The sequence below is a fragment of the Balaenoptera borealis genome (genome assembly GCF_965194805.1).
Source record: "Balaenoptera borealis genome assembly, chromosome: 12".
Lineage (NCBI taxonomy): Eukaryota > Metazoa > Chordata > Mammalia > Artiodactyla > Balaenopteridae > Balaenoptera > Balaenoptera borealis.
Window position 1 is genome coordinate 67,400,913 of NC_138869.1, and position 20,806 is coordinate 67,421,718.

A 20,806-nucleotide genomic window follows, 5' to 3' on the forward strand; every position below is an offset into this window, starting at 1 on the left:
TTGTCTTGTTCCTGATCCTAGTGGAAATACTTTCAGTTTTTCACCATTGAGTATGATGCTCGCTGTGGGTTTGCCATATATGGCCTTTATTATGTTGAGGTAGGTTCCCTCTATGCTCATTTTCTAGAGAGTTTTTATCGTAAATGGTATTGAATTTTGTCAAAAGCTTTTTCTGCATCTATTGAGATGATCATATGATTTTTATTCCTTAATTTGTTAATGTGGTGTATCACATTGATTGACTTGTGTATATTGAAGAATCCTTGCATCCCTGGGATAAATCCCACTTGATCATGGTGTATGATCCTTTTAATGTGCTATTGGATTCTGTTTGCTAGTATTTTGTTGAGGATTTTTGCATCTATGTTCATCAGTGATATTGGTCTATAATTTTCTTTTTTGTGATACCTTCTTCTGGTTTTGGTGTCAGGGTGATGGTGGCTTCATTGAATGAATTTGGGAGTGTTTCTCCCTCTGCAATTTTTTTGGAAGAGTTTGAGAAGTGTCATTGTTAGCTCGTCTCTAAATGTTTGATAGAATTTGCCTGTGAAGCCATCTGGTCCTGGACTTTTGTTTGTTGGAAGATTTTTAATTATGGTTTCAATTTCATTACTTGTTATTGGTCTGTTTATATTTTCTAATTCTTCCTGGTTCAGTCTTGGAAAATCGTACCTTTCCAAGAACTTGTCCATTTCTCCATGGTTGCCCATTTTATTGGCATATAGTTGTTTATAGTAGTCTCTTATAATCCTCTGTATTTCTACAGTGTCAGTAGTGATTTCCCCTTTTTCATTTCTAATTTTATTGATTTGCATCCTCTCCCTTTTTTTCTTAATGAGTCTGGCTAAGGATCTATCAATTTTGTTTATCTTCTCAAAGAACCAGCTTTTAGTTTTATTGATCTTTGCTATTGTTTTCTTCATTTCTATTTCATTTATTTTTGCTCTGATCTTTATTCTTTCCTTCTATTGACTTTGGGTTTTCTTTGTTCTTCTTTCCCTAGTTGTTTTAAGTGTAGGGTTACATTGTTTATTTGTGATTTTTCTTGTTTCTTGAGGTGAGATTGAATTGCTATAAACTTCCCTCATAGAACTGCTTTTGCTGCGTCCCATAGATTTTGGGTCATCATGTTGTCATTGTCATTCGTTTCTATGTATTTTTTAATTTCTTCTTTGATTTCTTCAGTGATCTCTTGGTTATTTAGTAGTGCACTATTTAGCCTCCATGTATTTGTGTTTTTTACAGTTTTTTCCTGCAATTGATTTCCAATCTCATAAAGTTGTGGTCAGAAAAGATGCTTGATATGATTTCAATTTTCTTAAATTTACCAGGGCTTGATTTTTGACCCAAGATGTGATCTGTCTTGGAGAATGTTCCATGTGCACTTGAGAAGAAAGTGTATTCTGCAACTTTTCGGTGGAATGTTCTTTAAATATCTATTAGTTCTATCTGGTCTATTGTGTCATTTAAAGCTTGTGTTTCCTTATTTATTTTCTGTTTGGATGATCTGTCCATTGGTATAAGTGGGGTGTTAATGTCCCCTATTATTGTGTTACTGTCGATTTCTTCTTTCATGGTTGTTAGCATTTGCCTTAAGTATTGTGGTGCTCCTATGTTGGGTGCATAAATATTTATAGTTGTTATATCTTCTTCTTGGATTGATCCATTGATCATTATGTAGTGTCCCTCCTTATCTCTTGTAACAGTCTTTATTTTAAAGTCTATTTTATCTGATATGAGTATTGCTACTCCAGCTTTCTTTTAATTTCCACTTGCATGGAATATTTTTTTCCATCCCTTCCTTTCAGTCTGTATGTGTCCTTAGGTCTGCAGTGGGTCTCTTGTAGACAGCATATATATGGGTTTTGTTTTTGTATCCCTTCAGCCAGTCTGTGTCTTTTGGTTGGGGCATTTAATCCATTTACATTCAAGGTTATTATCGATATGTATGTTCCTATTACAATTGTCTTAATTGTTTGGGGTTTGTTTTTGTGGGTCTTTTCCTTCTCTTGTGTTTCCCGCTTAGAGAAGTTTCTTTATCATTTGTTGTAAAGCTGGTTTGGTGGTGCTGAATTCTCTTAGCTTTTGTTTGTCTGAAAAGTTTTTGACTTCTCCATGGAATCTGAAGGAGATCCTTGCTGGGTAGAGTAATCTTGGTTGTAGATTTTTCTCTTTCATCACTTTAAGTGTATCTTGCCACTCCCTTCTGGCCTGCAGAGTTTCCACTGAAAAATCAGCTGTTATCCTTATGGGGATTCCTTTGTATGTTATTTTTTTGTTTTTCCCTTGCTGCTTTTAATATTTTTCCTTGGAATTTAATTTTTGTGAGTTTGATTAATGTGTGTCTTGCTGTGTTTTTCCTAGGGTTTATCCTGTATGTAACTCTGTGTGCTTCCTGGACTTGGGTGACTATTTCTTTTCCCATGTTAAGGAAGATTTCCACTATAATCTCTTCAAATATTTTCTCAGACCCTTTCTTTTTCTCTTCTTCTTCTGGGACCCCTATAATTCAAATGTTGGTGCATTTAGTGTTGTCCCAGAGGTCTCTGAGCTTGTCTTCAATTCTTTTCATTCTTTTTTCTTTATTCTGCTCCTCGGCAATTATTTCCACCATTTTGTCTTCCAGCTCACTTATTTGTTCTTCTGACTCAGTTATTCTGTTATTGATTCCTTCTAGTGTATTTTTCATTTCAGTTATTGTGTTGTTCATCTCTGTTTGTTCTTTAGTTCTTCTAGATCTTTGTTAAGCATTCCTTGCATTTTCTCAATCCATGCTTCCATTCTATTTCCGAGATTCTGGATCATCTTTACTATCATTACTTTGAATTCTTTTTCAGGTAGATTGCCTATTTCTCTTCATTTACTTGGTCTTATAGGTTTTTACCTTGCTCCTTCATCTGTGACATATTTTTTGCCGTCTAATTTTTTTTTTTTTTAATGAGTGGGATTGTGTTTCTGTCTTACTGGCTGTTTGGTCCGAGACTTCCAGCACTGGAGTTTCTAGGCTGTTGGGTAGAGCTGGGTCTTGGTGCTGAGATGAGGTACTCTGTGAGACCTCTCTCCAATGAATATTCCCTGGGGTCGGAGGTTCTCTGTTAGTCCAGTGGTTCAGACTCGGAGCTCCCACCACAGGAGCTTCTCCCCAACCACAGGCTCGCAAATCAAGATTCTGCAAGCTGTGTTGTGTGGCAAAAAAAGGAAAAAGAGAGAGAGAGAAAAATAACAAAGTAAAAAATAAAATTACATAAAATTACACTAGGAAACAACAGGTATGTTTGAAAGACTAAAATAAAAATATAGATGAATCAATAACTGGAAGTTACATCAGTACCACAATAGTAAAAAAGAGGAGGAGGGAATGGAAAAACAAAAAAGGGTGGGGGGAGAAACGCCTTGGCTCTGGAAAGTGTGGCCTAAGCAAGGGTGAGGTTTGGGTATTGGGCAGGGCCAACGCTCAGGACCCACAGGGCTGGAAAAGGCCCTGGGGGCTGTGGGGGGTGGGACTTAGGCTCAAGGAAAAAAAGGGGCCGAGGCATGCTACCCAGCCCAGTCTCAGAGGGAGAGGACCTGACCTGGGAGACTAGCAGGCTTCCTGGGCTCGAGAGGGCAGGGCAAATGCCCTCTTCTCCTCTCCTGCTCCTCTGATCTGTGGTCTGGGAGGGCCCCTCCCGCCTGCCTCTCCTGATCTCCCCAGCCTCCCTCCTATGCCCCCAGGACCAATGCAGCTGGTGGGGGGAGGGTGGGGGAAGGGGGGTTTTGAGGGCAGGGGACTGGGCAGGGAGCTCAGCAGGCTCCCCATGCCCGAGTGGGCCAGGCAATTGCCCTCTGCTTCTCCTGCAGTACCTCTCTCACCTGCCTCTCTAGATCTCCCCAGTCTCCCTCCTAAGCACCCAGGACCCAAGAGACCTGGATGGGGCTTTGGATGGGGGGGTGGAAGCGGCTTCAGAACTCAGCAGGCTTCACTGCCCAAGTGGGCCAGGTGATCGCCCTCAGCTCCTCTCCCGCTCTTCCCAGAGAGTCCCTCCCACCTGCTTCTCCTGATCTCCCTGGCCTCAGGCGGACTGATCTTGTCTGGCCTCTTCTTCTCCTCCGCCTATGGTCCCCCTACATCCTACTGGTTCATTTTGGAGTTCCTCCCGTCTCCCTAGGGGTCAGAGTCCCTGACCAGTGACCGGCAGACGCCCTAGTTGTGAGGAGACGCTAACTCTGCATGTTCCCACACCACCATCTTGACTCCTCGCCCCACCATCATTTTTATTTTTCCTCTTGCACACCTTTTACTTTTTATTTTATTTTATTTTTAATTTTTGAATTGTAATTTATTTTTTTATACAGCAGGTTCTTATTAGTCATCAATTTTATCACATCAGTGTATACATCTCAATCCCAATCACTCAATTCATCACACACACCCCACCCTCCACTGCTTTCTGCCTTGGTGTCCATACATTTGTTCTCTACATCTGTGTCTCAATTTCTGCCCTGCAAACCAGTTCATCTGTACTATTTTTCTAAGTTCCACATGTATGCATTAATATACGATATTTGTTTTTCTCTGATTTATTTCACTCTGTATGACAGTCTCTAGATCTATCCATGTCTCAACAAACGACCCAATTTTGTTCCTTTTTACAACATCTTCTTTATCTAATCGTCTGTCAATGGGCATTTAGGTTGCTTCCATGACCTGGCTATTGTAAATAGTGCTGCAATGAACATTGGGGTGCATGTGTCTTTTTGAAATATGGTTTTCTCTGGGTGCTGGGTCATATGGTAATTCTATTTTTAGTTTTTTAAGGAACCTCCATACTGTTCTCCATAGTAGCTGTATCAATTTACATTCCCACCAGCAGTGCAAGAGGGTTCCGTTTTCTCCACACCCTCTCCAGCATTTGTTGTTTGTAGATTTTCTGATGATGCCCTTTCTAACTGGTGTGAGGTGATACCTCATTGTAATTTTGATTTGCATTTCTCTAATAATTAGTGATGTTGAGCAGCTTTTCATGTGCTTCTTGGCCATCTGTATGTCTTCTTTGGAGAAAATGTCTATTTAGGTTTTCTGCCCATTTTTGGATTAGGTTGTTTGTTTTTTTAATATTGAGCTGCATGAGCTGTTTATATATTTTGGAGGTTAATCCTTTGTCCATTGATTCATTTGCAAATATTCTCTCCCATTCTGAGAGTTGTCTTTTCATCTTGTTTATGGTTTCCTTTGCTGTGCAAAATATTTGAAGTTTCATTAGGTCCCATTTGTTTATTTTTGTTTTTATTTCCATTACTCTAGGAGGTGGAACAAAAAATATCTTGCTGTGATTTCTGTCAAAGAGTGTTCTTCCTATATTCCTCTAAGAGTTTTATAGTGTCTTGTCTTACATTTAAGTCTCTAATCCATTTTGAGTTTATTTTTGTGTATGGTATTAAGGAGTGTTCTAATTTCATTCTTTTACATGTAGCTGTCCAGTTTTCCCAGCACCACGTATTGAAGAGACTGTCTTTTCTCCATTGTATATCCTTGCCTCCTTTGTAATAGATTAGTTGACCTTGGTGCGTGGGTTTATCTCTGGGCTTTCTATCCTATTCCATTGATCTATATTTCTGTTTTTGTGCCAGTACCATATTGTCTTAATTACTGTAGCTTTCTTCTATAGTCTGAAGTCAGGGAGTCTGATTCCTCCAGCTCCGCTTTTTTCCCTCAAGACTGCATTGGCTATTTGGGGTCTTTTTTGTCTCCATACAAATTTTAACTCTTTTGTTCAAGTTCTGTAAAAAATGCCTTTGGTAATTTGATAGAGATTGCATTGAATCTGTAGATTGCTTTGGGTAGTATAGTCATTTTCACAATATTCATTCTTACAAACCAAGAACATCGTATATCTCTCCATCTGCTGGTATCATCTTTAAATACTTTAGGCAGTGTCTTATAGTTTTCTGCACACAGGTATTTTGTATTTCTAGGTGGTTTATTCCTACATATTTTATTCTTTTGTTGCAATGGTAAATGGGAGTGTTTCCTTAATTTCTCTTTCAGATTTTTCATCATTATTATCAGTATATAGGAATGCAAGAGATTTCTGTGCATTAATTTTGTATCCTGCAACTTTACCAAATTCATTGATTAGCTCTAGTAGTTTTCTGGTGGCATTTTTAGGATTCTCTATGTATACTATCATGTCATCTGTAAACAGTGACACTTTACTTCTTCTTTTCCAATTTGTATTCCTTTCATTTCTTTTTCTTCTCTGATTGTTGTGGCTAGGACTTCCAAAACTATGTTGAATAATAGTGGTGAGAGTGGACATCCTTGTCTTGTTCCTGATCTTAGAGGAAATGCTTTCAGTTTTTCATCATTGAGAATAATGTTTGCTGTGAGTTAGTCACATATGGCCTTTATTATGTTGAGGTAGGTTTCCTCTATGCCCACTTTCTGGAGAGCTTTTATCATAAATTGTTGTTGAATTTTGTCAAAAGCTTTTTCTGCATCTATAGAGATGATCATATGGTTTTTATTCTTCAATTTGTTGATATGCATATCACATTGATTGATTTGCATATATTGAAGAATCCTTGCATCCCTGGGATAAATCCCACTTGTTCATGGTGTATGATCCTTTTAATGGGTTGTTGGATTCTGTTTGCTAGTATTTTGTTGAGGATTTTTGCATCTATATTCATCAGTGACATTGGTCTGTAATTTTCTTTTTTTATAGTATCTTTGTCTGGTTTTGGTATCAGGGTGATGGTGGCCTCATAGAATAAGTTTGGGAGTGTTCCTTCCTCTGGAATTTTTTGGAAGAGCTTGAAGAGGATGGGTGTTAGCTCTTCTCTAAATGTTTGATAGAATTCACCTTTGAAGCCATCTGGACCTGGAATTTTGTTTGTTGGAAGATTTTTAAGCACAGTTTCAATTTCATTACTTGTGATTGGTCTGTTCATATTTTCTATTTCTTCGTTGTTCAGTCTTGGAAGGTTATACCTTTCTAAGAATTTGTCCATTTCTTCCAGGTTGTCCATTTTATTGGCATGGAGTTGCTTGTAGTAGTCTCTTAGGATGCTTTGTATTTCTGTAGTGTCTGTTGTAACTTCTCCTTTTTCATTTCTAATTTTATTGATTTGAGTCCTCTCTCTCTTTTTCTTGATGAGTCTGACTAAAGGTTTATCAATTTTATTTATCTTCTCAAAGAACCAGCTTTTAAGTTTATTGATCTTTGTTATTGTTTTCTTTGTTTCTATTTCATTTATTTCTGCTCTGATCTTTATGATTTCTTTCCTTCTGCTAACTCTGCATTTTGTTTGTTCTTCTTTCTCTAGTTCCTTTAGGTGTAACGTTAGATTTTTTATTTGAGATTTTTCCTGTTTCTTGAGGTAGGCTTGTATAGCTATAACTTCCCTTTTAGAACTGCTTTTGCTGCATCCCAAAAGTTTTGGATCATCATGTTTTCATTGTCATTTGTCTCTAGGTATTTTTTGATTTCCTCTTTGATTTCTTCAGTGATCTCTTGGTTATTTAGTAACGTATTATTTAGCCTCCATGTGTTTGTGTTTTTTACGGTTTATTCCCTGTAATTGATTTCTAATCTCATAGCATTGTGGTCATAAAAGATGCTTGATATGATTTCAATTTTCTTAAATTTACTGAGGCTTGATTTGTGACCCAAGATGTGATCTATCCTGGAGAATGTTCCATGTGCAGTTGAGAAGAAAGTGTAATCTGCTGTTTTTGGTTGGAATGTCCTATAAATATCAATTAAATCTATCTGGTCTATTGTGTCATTTAAAGCTTGTGTTTCCTTATTAATTTTCTGTTTGGATGATCTGTCCATTGGTGTAAGTGAGGTGTTGAATCCCCCCACCATTACTGTGTTACTGTCGATTTCTTCTTTTATATCTGTTAGCAGTTACCTTATTTATTGAGGTGCTCCTATGTTGGCTGCATATATATTTATGATTTTTATATCTTCTTCTTGGATTGATCCCTTGATCATTATGTAGAGTCCTTCCTTGTCTCTTGTAACATTCTTTATTTTAAAGTCTATTTTATCTGAGTATTGTTACAACAGCTTTCTTTTGATTTCCATTTGCATGGAATATCTTTTTCCATCCCCTCACTTTCAGTCTGTATGTGTCCCTAAGTCTGAAGTGCGTCTATTGTAGACAGCATATATATGGGTCTTGTTTTTGTATCCATGCAGCAAGCCTGTGTCTTTTGGATGGAGCATTTAACCCATTCACGTTTAAGGTAATTATCAATATGTATGTTCCTATTACCATTTTCTTAATTGTTTTGGGTTTGTTTTTGTAGGCCCTTTTCTTCTGTTGTGTTTCCCACTTAGAGAAGTTCCTTTAGCATTTGTTGTAGAGTTGGTTTGATGGTGCTGAATTCTCTTAGCTTTTCTTGTCTGTAAAGCTTTTGATTTTTCCATTGAATCTGAATGAGATCCTTTCTGGGTAGAGTTATCATGGTTGTAAGTTCTTCCCTTTCATCCCTTTACATATACCATGCCACTCCCTTCTGACTTGTAGAGTTTCTGCTGAGAAATCAGCTGCTAACCTTATGGGAATTCCCTTGTATGTTATTTGTCATTTTTCCCTTGATGCTTTCAATAATTTTTCTTTGTCCTTAATTTTTGCCAATTAGATTACTATGTGTCTCGGCTTGTTTCTCCTTGGGTTTCTCCTGCATGGGGGTCTCTGCACTTCCCAGACTTGGGTGGCTCTTTCCTTTCCCATGTTATGGAAATTTTCAACTATAATCTCTTCAAATATTTTCTCGGGTGCTTTCTCTCTCTCTTCTCCTTCTGGGACCCCTATAATGCAAATGTTGTTGCATTTAATGTTGTCCCAGTGGTCTCTGAGGCTGTCTTCATTTCTTTTCATTCTTTTTTCTTTATTTTGTTCCACAGCAGTGAATTCTACCATTCTGTGTTCCACATCACTTATCCATTCTTCTGCCTCAGTTATTCTGCTATTGATTCCTTCTAGTGTATTTTTCATTTCAGTTATTGTATTGTTCATCTCTGTTTGTTCTTTAATTCTTCTAGATCTTTGTTAAACATTTCTTGCATCTTCTCGATCTTTGCCTCCATTCTTTTTCCGAGGTCCTGGATCATCTGCACTATCATTATTCTGAATTCTTTTTCTGGGAGGTTGCTTATCTCCACTTCATTTAGTTGTTTTTCTGGGGTTTTATCTTGTTCCTTCTTCTGATACATAGTCCTCTGCCTTTGCATATTGTCTATCTTTCTGTGAATGTGGTTTTTGTTCCACAGGCTGCAGGATTATAGTTCTTCTTGCTTCTTCTGTCTGCCCTCTGTTGGATGAGGCTATCTAAGAGGCTTGTGCATGTTTCCTGAAGGGAGGGACTGATGGTGGGTAGAGCTGGCTGTTTCTCTGTTGGGCAGGGCTCACAAAACTTTAATCCACTTGACTGCTGATGGGTGGGGCTGGGTTCCCTCCCTGTTGGTTGTTTGGCCTGAGGCAACCCAACACTGGAGCCTACCTGGGCTCTTTGGTGGGGCTAATGACAGACTCTGGGAGGGCTCACACCAAGGAGTACTTCCCAGAACTTCTGCTGCCAGTGTCCTTGTCCCCACGGTGAGCCACAGCCACCCCCCACGTCTGCAGTAGACCATCCAACACTAGCAGGTAGGTCTGGTTCAGTTTCCCCTGGGGTCACTGCTCCTTTCCCTGGGTCCTGATGCACACACTACTTTATGTGTGTCCTCCAAGAGTAGAGTCTCTGTTTCCCCCAGTCCTGTCGAAGTCCTGCAATCAAATCCTACCAGGCTTCAAAGTCTGATTCTCTAGGAATTCCTCCTCCCGTTTCTGGACCCCCAGGTTGGGAAGCCTGATGTGGGGCTCAGAACCTTCACTACAGTGGGTGCACTTCTGTTGTATAAGTGTTCTCCACTTTGTGAGTCACCCACCCAGCAGTTATGGGATTTGATTTTATTGTGACTGCACCCCTCCTACCATCTCATTGTGTCTTCTTCTTTGTCTTTGGATGTGGGGTATCTTTTTTGGTGCGTTCCAGTGTCTTCCTATTGATGATTGTTCAGCAGTTAGTTGTGATTCTCGTGTTCTCGCAAGAGGGAGTGAGAGCACGTCCTTCCACTCTGCCATCTTGAACCACCTGACATCTATTTTTAATTGACAGAGGCACAATTACCAGGAACTGAGACCTTGCAGGAAGCTCACTACACTTGACTGATGATCAGTATTTCTTGGGCTTCTTGGGCTTCTCCACAAGTCTCTTTAAATTCCAATTAAGCTAGCAGCAAAGCGTGAACCTAGCAAACAGGGTTTAAAGTAATTGTACTTCATCCTTGGAAGTCAATACAAAAGTTTCCTTGGTGAGTTTGAATAAAAAGCAAACCCTTGGCAAAAGAATACTCTGACAAGATTGCATCCCTCCAGCTCTGAAGAACTAAGCCAATAGTGTATTATTTAGAAAGGAAGAGCTTATACTTTATTAAACTCTCCTTCCTTCCCTCACCTAGATTATTTCTTTTCTGTATTGTGTGCTGTTTTATTGAAGGGCTTGGGCAATTCAGGGTGAACACTTTAAACTTCTCCTTTCAAAGACTAGAATTGAAAATATTTTTAGTTGGGCTAGTTAAGTATACCTTGAAAACTGTGCACAATGCTTGTCTTAGTTTGATGTGCATTTTAAATAAAATAAGAAATAATTTTTGATAGATCCTAAAATGAAGCTTCTCTTCCAAAGTCAAATATTACTTTTGATTCCACTTTTTATTTCATTTTTTAATGTTTCATGCCTTTTCTGTTGCTGTCTAAATATGCTCAAAAGAGGTTAAATCTTCTTTATTTACTTTAAAACACCTTCCCATAGGATTTCAAGAATTTATATAACTGTACTCTATGCAGATCTTTTCTTTTGTTCTCTTTACAGCACCTAAACTTATTTTTAATTCTATAGATTTCAGAAGAATGCACACAGTATTATTTATTCAGAATTCTATTGCCTTTTACATTCTTTTGTACCAAGCGGGAGAAAGCCCTGTACATTAGCCCAGGCAACAATATGTAGACAACCACGTTGCATTGACAGCAAGATGAGGCAACCAGCATTTATAAAAGTGTGAAATATTGCTAGTTGTTTTCTCTTCCATAGAATCATTGACTCCATTAGCTTTTCTCAATTCTAAGCACTGTGAATAAAATATACTCTTCAATGTGGAAAAATACCACTGTCAATGAAAGAAACATGAGTGAGACACCATGACAATTAACTTGAAGATGGATCCTTCCTTGAGTTTCTGACACCAAAATAGACTTGATGAACCCATCAACACATAAGTACATAAACTACTGTAGTGCAATTATACTTTTGGAGAATAGCAGCAAACTTATTACACAGAATTATGACACACCTGAGGGTAAGATGGTGAGCTCTATCTCATGTTCCTGGCTCAGGCTGCCAAGAGGAAGGTTCTCAACAAACATTTGTTACATAGATGTTGAATAATCTGAATTTCAACATTATTATTTACAAATTTTATTTCTTTATTTTTGATTCATTATGTAAAATTCATGAACACTTACATATTTGACCATAAAATAAACCTAAGGTGTTCTCAATTTTAAATCATTATGATGCAAGTTTCTTTTGACTGATTAAAAGAAAGAGAGAGAGAGTAACTTGAAACAGTAATATAACGATTGTAGATTCAGAGAGGTTTAAATAACTTGACCAAAGTCATTTAAGTTGCAAACGTCAAAACTGGAATTTCAAATTCAGCCTTCGCTTCAAATGCCTGTGTTCCTTCAAATTTGTCACACAAACTCCACTTAACGAAGCATATATTTAAATTACACATGAATTCCCCCGCTATTTTACCAGCCTTCAAAAATTACACAACTGTAAGGAGGAAAAAAAATTCTCTTTATTTGTTTCAGGTTTTGTGTATTGTCCCAGGATTTTAAAAGTTAAATTCAGGGCATGGTTAGAGTAAGCTTTGGTTTCCCAATAAATGTTAAGTGATGATAAAGATCAATAAAAATCCTTCCAGCACAGTTTTAAAATCTGTGGTTTCTGCAAATGTTGAACCAATACTAATTAGGCCAGCATTCAGAAAAATAAAAATACATATTGGCCAATAGTTCCTTGGGTATATATCAGATGTTTTCAATTTAATTTTGTTATGTTTAACCAAATTCTTTAATTTATTTTTTTATCAATTCCACTGCATTGAGAATATATTATGGGCCTTTCAGTATTCACACCCTGAATTTCTATTTTAGGCCTCACTGGTTTTGTTTTTCCAAGCATTTCAAGGCAATGTTTAGCATAGAAAATATACACTGTGAACCTATTTTTATTCATGCCATTGGTGCAAAATCAAATAGGTAAGCAGAGGAACTATGTATCAGAAATAATATCTTCATATCAAAATCAATGGACAGAAAGTCAGTATATTTTTCCTTATTTACTGTTAGTTTACTATACATAACACATTTACAAAATTGATCAAAATGGAAAGCATGTTATAAAACACAAAAATTATACTGGCTTATTTGATTTCTTTTGAGTTTATAGAAAAAGTAAAGTGTCCATTTTGTTTCTACTGCTAAACCTTGACTTTTTTTTCAATCCATTACCTAATCCATTTAAACCGAAGTGAGAAAATTTCTAACACTATGTATGAGTCCTAAATATAAGTAAACAATTAAATGAACTCTATCAGTTAGTATTTCCTGTTCGAATGTCTTTTGGATCCATGATCACTTTGGATACACTTAGCAGACTTTCATCCAATGTGTCATTAACATTTGTTTAAGAATTCAATTTATGAATGAGTCTATCTTCTTCAAATAAAAGGTCAGCTAATTAGGTTATTAGGTGAGTGTATCTCCTATAATTACCTTGGTCTTACAACCACTGAATCCTTAAGAATAATCTAAAAGTAAAAAATTTCTATCACTTATTAAGCTCTTTATACAGGAGCTAAAATGTAATAATGTTGTTTATTAAAGGAATAAATAAGACACAACCATATTTCATCCAAACTTACCTTGAACTGGTCCATTTTGCATGATTTCTTTCATTATCTCAGTTTCCTGGAAGGAAAAATATCAGTGAGCACAGTTACTGTTATCAGAGCACACTAAACTTATTGTTTGGTGTGTAATGTTAGGTGCTGTACAATCAGTTTAGGAATTATGTAACCCAGTGTGCCTTGACCACTTGCAATTTACTCTTAATTATCTTTTGAAATATTCACATGTGAATTGCCACATTGATGAAGTTGCTAAAGACAAGACACACACACGTTTCATTGACTCTTACCACTGACAATAATTTTGGAATGAAGAAAAATACAAAGATTTTTACGGTCACAAAGGAAAAATAATTCAGTTAAAACTCTGTTTTATCAGTAGAGATTAGTGTCATCTCCATTCTTAGGATCACAAAAGCAATCCCAGAAGATTGTTTAGTGAGGTTCCTCAGTTTTAGTATACAAATATTTCTCTGTTGTTGTCCCCTGTGTAATTCAACCCTTAGGAAAGAGGCAGGTCATTCATTCATTTATTCATATAAATGTGAATACATTGATCAGAGTAAAGACAAGAAACTAGGACAGAAACAAATATTGACCTTGCATCTGTCCTGAAGATATTTGCATTTTGGTGGAATAGACAGGCACTAACAAAACTAATTGCATTATGATACACTAAGTTTTATTACAGAGACAAGCACAAAATGCCATGGATGCAAACAAGAAAGGGACATTGGCTCTGCCTAGGAGTCAAGAAAAAACTTCTCAAAGAAGATGAAGTTTTGACCTACTTCCTTGACATGGAAGTAGGTGGGATAACCATTTGGGTGAGAGGAATCATCACCTGGCTAAGTAGAGAAGCATGAAGGTCATGGTGCATCTGGGGAGCAGACAGCAGGTCAATTTGTCAGGAGCATTATGGGCAGGTGGGGGGACGGGTTAGAACCTGGTCGGAAATGAGTCTGTGAAAGCAGTAGGTCAGAACCAAATCATGAAGCCCTGTATGTCATGGTAAGAATGCCAAAGTGTATTCTACAGGTATCTGGAAGCCATTGAAGTTTCAAATATTCTGAAAATGAGAATGTCTGGGTGACACTGATACAATGGAGTACAATTTTCCTAGGCTTTTAACATGACAAGCTGGAATCCAAGAGAATCTTTTTTCCATTATGACTGTGTCCACTTCAATTATTCTGTGGAGTAAGGCAAAGGATTGATAAAATGAGCTACTATCACAAAAAAGTCAGTGAAAAAGGTTTTGCTGTAGCTTTTATCTGTCAAGTATTTATATATATATGTACATATATATATACATATATATATATAAAATTATAAAACTCTATATCCATGTGCATTTTTGAATTTAAGGCAATCATTTGGACTGTTAATATTACAAAGATCAAAAATTATACCCAAATTGGAGGTCTTTAATAGACATCTTAAGAATATCAAAAATTATACCTGAAAGCATAGCATTATTTTAGAATATACTAGTTTTTAAATAGTTTTAATAACAGTAGTATATATTTTTGAGAAAGTTAATCTTTGCTAATTCTTGCGATTCAGACTTACATTGGAAGAGACCCTGTATGGAGGAGAACATTGGTAGATCCTATTGGATTTCTCGATGCTGTTGGGACAGGGCTTGGTGGCATGTCGCTTTCCCCGCCTATCAGACCTACTTGTCATGGCGCAGCCATTATTGGTAGCATTTTGATCCTTGAAAAGTGGATAGCATGCATGGGATACCAGTCTATGAGGAATAAGCAAAGATTTAAAAGTAATACTTAGGAAAATGCCATAATTACCTATCTATATGCAATTTTACTGAATAAAACATTTGTAAATTATTCTGGCTATGTACATGTAAGTTTAATGACATTGAACATAGTCGTTCAATCATATTAACTATTCCCCACCCCATTCCTATTCCTTCATTATATTTTTTTTTTCATGTAAAGGCATTTTATTTTAAATATAGCAGTGTGTACATGTCAATCTCAAACTCCCAATCTATCCCTCCCCTGTACCCCTTTCCCCCAGTAACCATAAGTTCCTTCTCTAAGTCTGTGAATCTGTTTTATAAATAAGTTCATTTATATCATTTTTTTAATATTCTAAAATCTTGCTCAAATCCATTCTAATAAATAAATTTATCTACTGAATAGGATTTTCCAAAGATGAAAATAGTTCAATTAAATCTGTGGTAATATTAATAGGGGAAGGACTCCTTAAGTCTGCATCTATAATTATCATGTAGAAGAGCCAAATTTAATGTGAAAGAGAATGAACTTTATCATACTCAGATGGAATATTCTGATAAATTATGTAAGTTTTAGAATTAAGGGTTTTTTTTTACATTTTTATTAAGTTATAGATACCTTCTCATAAGACTTCAATTATTATGTGTCTGTAGTTCATGATACTTTGGAAGGAATTGTATATACTAATATAGTATTAAAGTTAATAAGGTAGAAAGTTATCAGATATATACATTATAAAAACAACAAAATAATTTTGATTTCTGATTTTGAAATTGAACATTGAAAAGTACAAATTATTTGGATCCAAATCTAACATAATTCATTGAATATAGAAGCAGGTAGTAAGGAAAATAAAACAACGGAATTGATTTTATGGATAGTCAATGTTGAGCTGGCCATGGAATTATCTGGTAGAATTGCCTCAAGAAAATTCAATAGTGTTCAACAAAGTAAGAGAATCTGAGCAAAGGAGCATGATGGAAAAAAAAACATTTCCAAAAAAGGTCTCAACTTGGGGATAATGAGGACTATGGATTGAAGTGTGTCAGCCCAAATTCATGTGTTGAAGCCCTAACCGCCATGTGATGGTATCAGGAGATGGGGGTATTTGGGAGAAAATTAGCTTTAAATGAAGTCATGAGGGTGGGGCCCTCATGCTGGGATCAGTGCCCTTATAACAGGAAAAGACACTAAAGCTCTCTCTCTGCCAGGTGAGGACATGACAAGAAGACAAGCCAGGAGGTGGGTTCTCACCAGGAACTGAACTGACTAACACCCCAGTCTTGGACTTCTCAGTCTCCAGAACTGTGGGAAACAAGTGCCTGTTGTTCAGGCCACACAGTCTATGACATTTTGTTATGTTAACCTGAGCAGACTAATACAATAAGATTTCATTGACTATTATGTTAAGTTATATTTTTAAGCTCTTAAAAGGCTTTAATTTTTATTATAGTACAAAACAGAGGCCAACCAAGCACTACTACACCAGGAAGGTATTAGCCCAAGTTGTCCATTCTAAGCACCATCTTATTAGGCAAAACATAAGAGAAAAAATTTAAAGAACTTTATATAAAATTCCTAACACCCACTCTCTCATAGCACTTAACTTCTCTGTAGCAGACCCAGGTCACTCAGTGGAGCAGGAAAGAACACAGGGGCAGCACATACGTTTACTACTAGTTATCAGCTGCAGTTTCCTTAGACAGATAACTCAGGTTTTAAGTAGATTAGTTCTTACAGGTGACACGAGGATGCTGTGTGGGTATCAGACTATATGAGCATAAAGAAATGTAACCTGTCTCTTCTCATCAGATGGGATGGATGGTGACAATGATGTTCATGAGTTGTGGCAACTATATAGGACATCTTTATGTTATTCCTCTGACTCTTAACCTAACTTTTACCTGGGATTATCTATTCATCTACCTGGGGAACTAAAGTTCTCAACAGAGGTATCAACAATATCAACTACTCTCCTCCCTCCATGGCAGCTCAGTAGAACAATTTGGGTCAGATCCACAAGAAGACAGTGCTTACTTGACTCTTCATTAATTTAGCTAGAAATGTATACATTCTTCAAACAATCGTTTCCAATCGCTTATAATCTCAATAGATACCAAATATAGTATATATTTAAATATAAACCATGTGTTTATATAGATGTAGCATATATATTTGTAAATTTTTTGGAAAACTCTTAATATATATGTTTTCTTATTCTAACCTAAGCCACAATCTTAAGAATCCTAGAGACGTGTGTTGGGCAGCTATTTACCCACGTTTTCTCAGGTACCACCAAGCCCTATCGATGCTTCCACTGTTGCATCCATGGCGGTTCTTGGCACAGCAAGAGATCAAATTCTGAGGGGATAGGTTGGCTGTGTATTGACCTTTGGACTGAATCGCTATGCGGTCAGCTGCTACACCTGTTTCAAAGAGAATATTGATTAAAAGTCAAGTGACACATGGTATTGCCAAGAATTTACATAGTGCTTTTTGTTTGAATATTAAACTAGTCTTGGAAACTTAATGTAACTAAAAATCAAGGCCAAATGTGATGAATATATCTGTGTATTCCAACAAGTTCAACTGTGTCATCATTTCAGTTACAGTTTTTGTCCAGTTTTGGCATTGCTTCATTGTCTTACCAACTTCAAAGACTTCTCTAGTTCCTTGTTCCTTTCATGTTCTATATACTTCTGAATTTTTCATTAAGAAATTTGCCAAGTGAAACTCCTTGAGGGCATGAGCCATATCTTACATTTATATCTCCTGTACCTAAAACAGTGTTATATATAATCATGGCTTAAAATATATTTTTGAAGTGAATGTAACTAAACTCAGGAAATCAGAAAAACTGATCATAGAAATATTAATTGGAAATTCATCCATGTTAATCTGATGTATTGGAATAAATTAAATCTTTGGTTTTTAAACTAATTGAGACTAACATGAATCTACATTATAAACTATCAAAAAGCTACATAGCACATTTTTATGCTTACAATTTTCTTGAACATTATGATCCTAATCTTATCTTAGTAGGCGTGGAATTCACCTTGTTTTATATATATGTATATACACATATATATATGTATATATATACCTTTTGTGATTGAACCTTCTATTTGTTTAAATAATTCCCTAGCATGGTTTTTGTTAATCAGTTTGTTCCTTTCCCCAACACACATTTGTTGACCAACTACTAAGTGACAGGCATTGGACTAAGCAGTAGAAATTGCAACAATGAACAAAAACCAAAAAAGTCATCATACAGACCTCATAGAATAATAGACTAGGGAAACTAATCAACCAGTAGCAGAAAACTACTATGTGAGCATTTTGATCATTCTACCATGATAATATGTGTGTCGAGATCACAAGAAAATTGTAGTCAGTGATATTCTGGTACAGAATTTTTGTTGTTGTTGGAGACCTGATATAGTCTTCTTCTTAATCTCTTACTTTTGATGAAAGGCAACAAAGTCATAACCTTCCTTCTATCTATGCACTTTTCTCAGAAGTTATTGTTTTCATTCATCAAAATTATCTGTGTACTGAAACCCCTCAAGATGCTAGTTTAGAACTATTCTAAAATAATTCATTTTAAAATAATTCCTTTACATATGTATTTCTGCATATACATGGTTTTTATGTAACGACAGCATATGTACAATTCTGTAGTGTAATTGCTGGCACATTTTAGACACTCAGTGTGTGTTGAATCTATATCCTCCTACTTCCTTCTCAATTCCCATCTATTTTGTGCTAGATACATTTCATAGGAGCAAATGCCATTATACCACCATCTCTCTTAGTCTCAAGAAAATAATTCCCTGTTTCATAAAAGAAAATAGAAATTCTTCGATGCTTCAACTTTCAGTACAAGGGTTCAGAATCAAGTATATTTTTTAAATGTTAGTGTAACTATTCTTGGTTCAGAAAAGACTTTCACAAATAATACTGAAGGAGTCAGAAGCCTGGCTTCTGGGATCATTTCTGAGACTTCTCGCCTTTCACTTTGGGTAGGTCACTTCCCCTCTTTGTGCCTCTTTTGCAAAACCAAAGGCTTGTAAAAGGAGACCTCTAACATCCCTTCCAGCCCCATGAATCTGTAGATTTCAACTAAAGGATGAGGGTTTAAATTCTGATGATCTTCAATACTTTGCTTTTTTACAGACATTTCTGAATCTCAGTGAAGGTTTAATACAAATTCACTTGAAATACTTGGAAAAGGTCAGAAGATTTAAGAATGACTCAGTTCAGCAAATTGCTTTCCACTCTCTCTCTGAAAACTCATTGGGCTTTACCTCTGAGACTCACACTATTATTTTCCCTGATTATTTTATTCTGTCTCCAAGTTTGCTCTGCAGTATGTATTGCCCTCACCATTTCAAACTCCTTCACCTCTTAACTTCTGACATCTTGCTTGAATTTTATTTGGCTGCATAACAATATTTTTATATGTGTATATGTGTATACACATATGTGTATATGTGTACGTGTGTATATTTTTTAATTGTATTTATCCCATTTTATAATTTTTAGCTTCTTTGAAGGACTTTTCTTATTTTAACTACAACTTCCTGACATAATTTTCTAGGTCTTTAAGAGACCCTAGAATATTCTTTTCTTTACTTAATACACTAAAAAAAAAAAAAAAGAAAACTAGCATCAGCCTGATTTGATGTATTGAATACACAGGATATAAAACTGTGTCATCTGTTATGTAGAGAGACAAATCCAGACTTAGCCCTGTGCTGAGGCCATCTATGGGGCTGTGACCTGGGGATACTAGAGTACACAGGCCAAATCAGCCTAGTAAATTACTCTCAGTATTTTACTACCAATGTCTTTCCTAAGACATGTTCAGAAATACTGGTCTAACTTAAAGTAAAATTCTTATATATCCCCTAGGAGGTGTAATACATTAACCACATGAACATAAAATGACAAATGATTTATCTGATTAAATCTGTCCCCACCCAACTAGAATAGGGCTCAAAGAGGTCAAGAGAACGTTTATGCTGAGGGAATAGGCATTAGTGTAGAGGTAACAGATGGAGATGCTCCAGAGGTGAGTTCAGCCAAATGCATCTTTTCTAGAACGAACTAGCTCATACTATGAAATGATGATATTTAGACAAAGGATCAGCACTCCTCTGTGCCAAGGAGTGCCACCCTTCAGAGCTTATGAACTTATTTCATGATGCTTTCAGTTGTTAGTCTGTTTTTGAGCACTCTTTTGGAATTATTTTTAAGCCTAGACCACAGTTTTATGAAACTGATCTTTGATAGTAGACAATCAATGTCATATTAGGCTTAATTGCTGTAATACAACCGACACGCTTTTGAGGATAATTTGGAGACCAAATCTTGGGATTAACCTGAATATCGATTTACTGGACTTGTGAAAATATATGAAAGTTTCTGCAACAGAGGTATGTATTCCTCACACAGTTGAAGTAAGAGCAACCCTAATTTGGAAACTACTCTTATTAGAAGATCAATTATATCACTTTAGAGTCAGAATCTACATGTTCACTTTTATCTAAAATGAGATAAAACCCATTTAATCCATTATTATTAGTTCTGAATTCTTACTTTACATCAAATCTATTAGTTTAATAATTAAATATATTCTTGCAGATCTTATCAAGAAAAAAGAATATAAGAATTATATGTCTGTGTGATATGCATATTAGGATTACAAATAGTACTATGGGTAAAGAGGAAATTTATACTCTTCTTATTATCTGGCCTTAACTCTCAAAGAACAAATAAATTTTGGTAACTTTTCTTTGTTGTTCTTTTGATCTACTCTCTATTTAAAATTAGATGCTAAAAATAAAAGCCAATTTTCAGAGTAAAAACTTATTTTTATATCATTTTCAGGCTGCTTTCTCTGGCCAGAGTAAGATTTTAAATTGACCAAATGTTAATATTTAACTGTTCTAAATTAAAAACCCTTTTAATTACTATGCCAAGATCTAAAGTCAAAGGGAGATTTATAAGGAAATAATTAAA

The 20,806-nt window shown here is 36.1% G+C and overlaps 1 protein-coding gene across 3 annotated transcripts in view; it reads right to left on the reverse strand.

Moving 5' to 3' along the window:
* The window catches only part of TINAG (tubulointerstitial nephritis antigen), an 87,761-nt gene that overhangs the window by 39,936 nt on the left and 27,019 nt on the right, over positions 1 to 20,806 (reverse strand). For all 3 annotated transcript variants that reach the window (XM_082345001.1, XM_082345000.1, XM_082344999.1), the window contains 3 exons: positions 17,055 to 17,205; positions 14,589 to 14,769; positions 13,032 to 13,077 (listed from right to left, as the gene is read on the reverse strand). In XM_082345001.1, the coding sequence (XP_082201127.1) occupies positions 13,032 to 13,077; positions 14,589 to 14,769; positions 17,055 to 17,205 (378 nt within the window). The remainder of the gene's footprint in view (positions 1 to 13,031; positions 13,078 to 14,588; positions 14,770 to 17,054; positions 17,206 to 20,806) is intronic.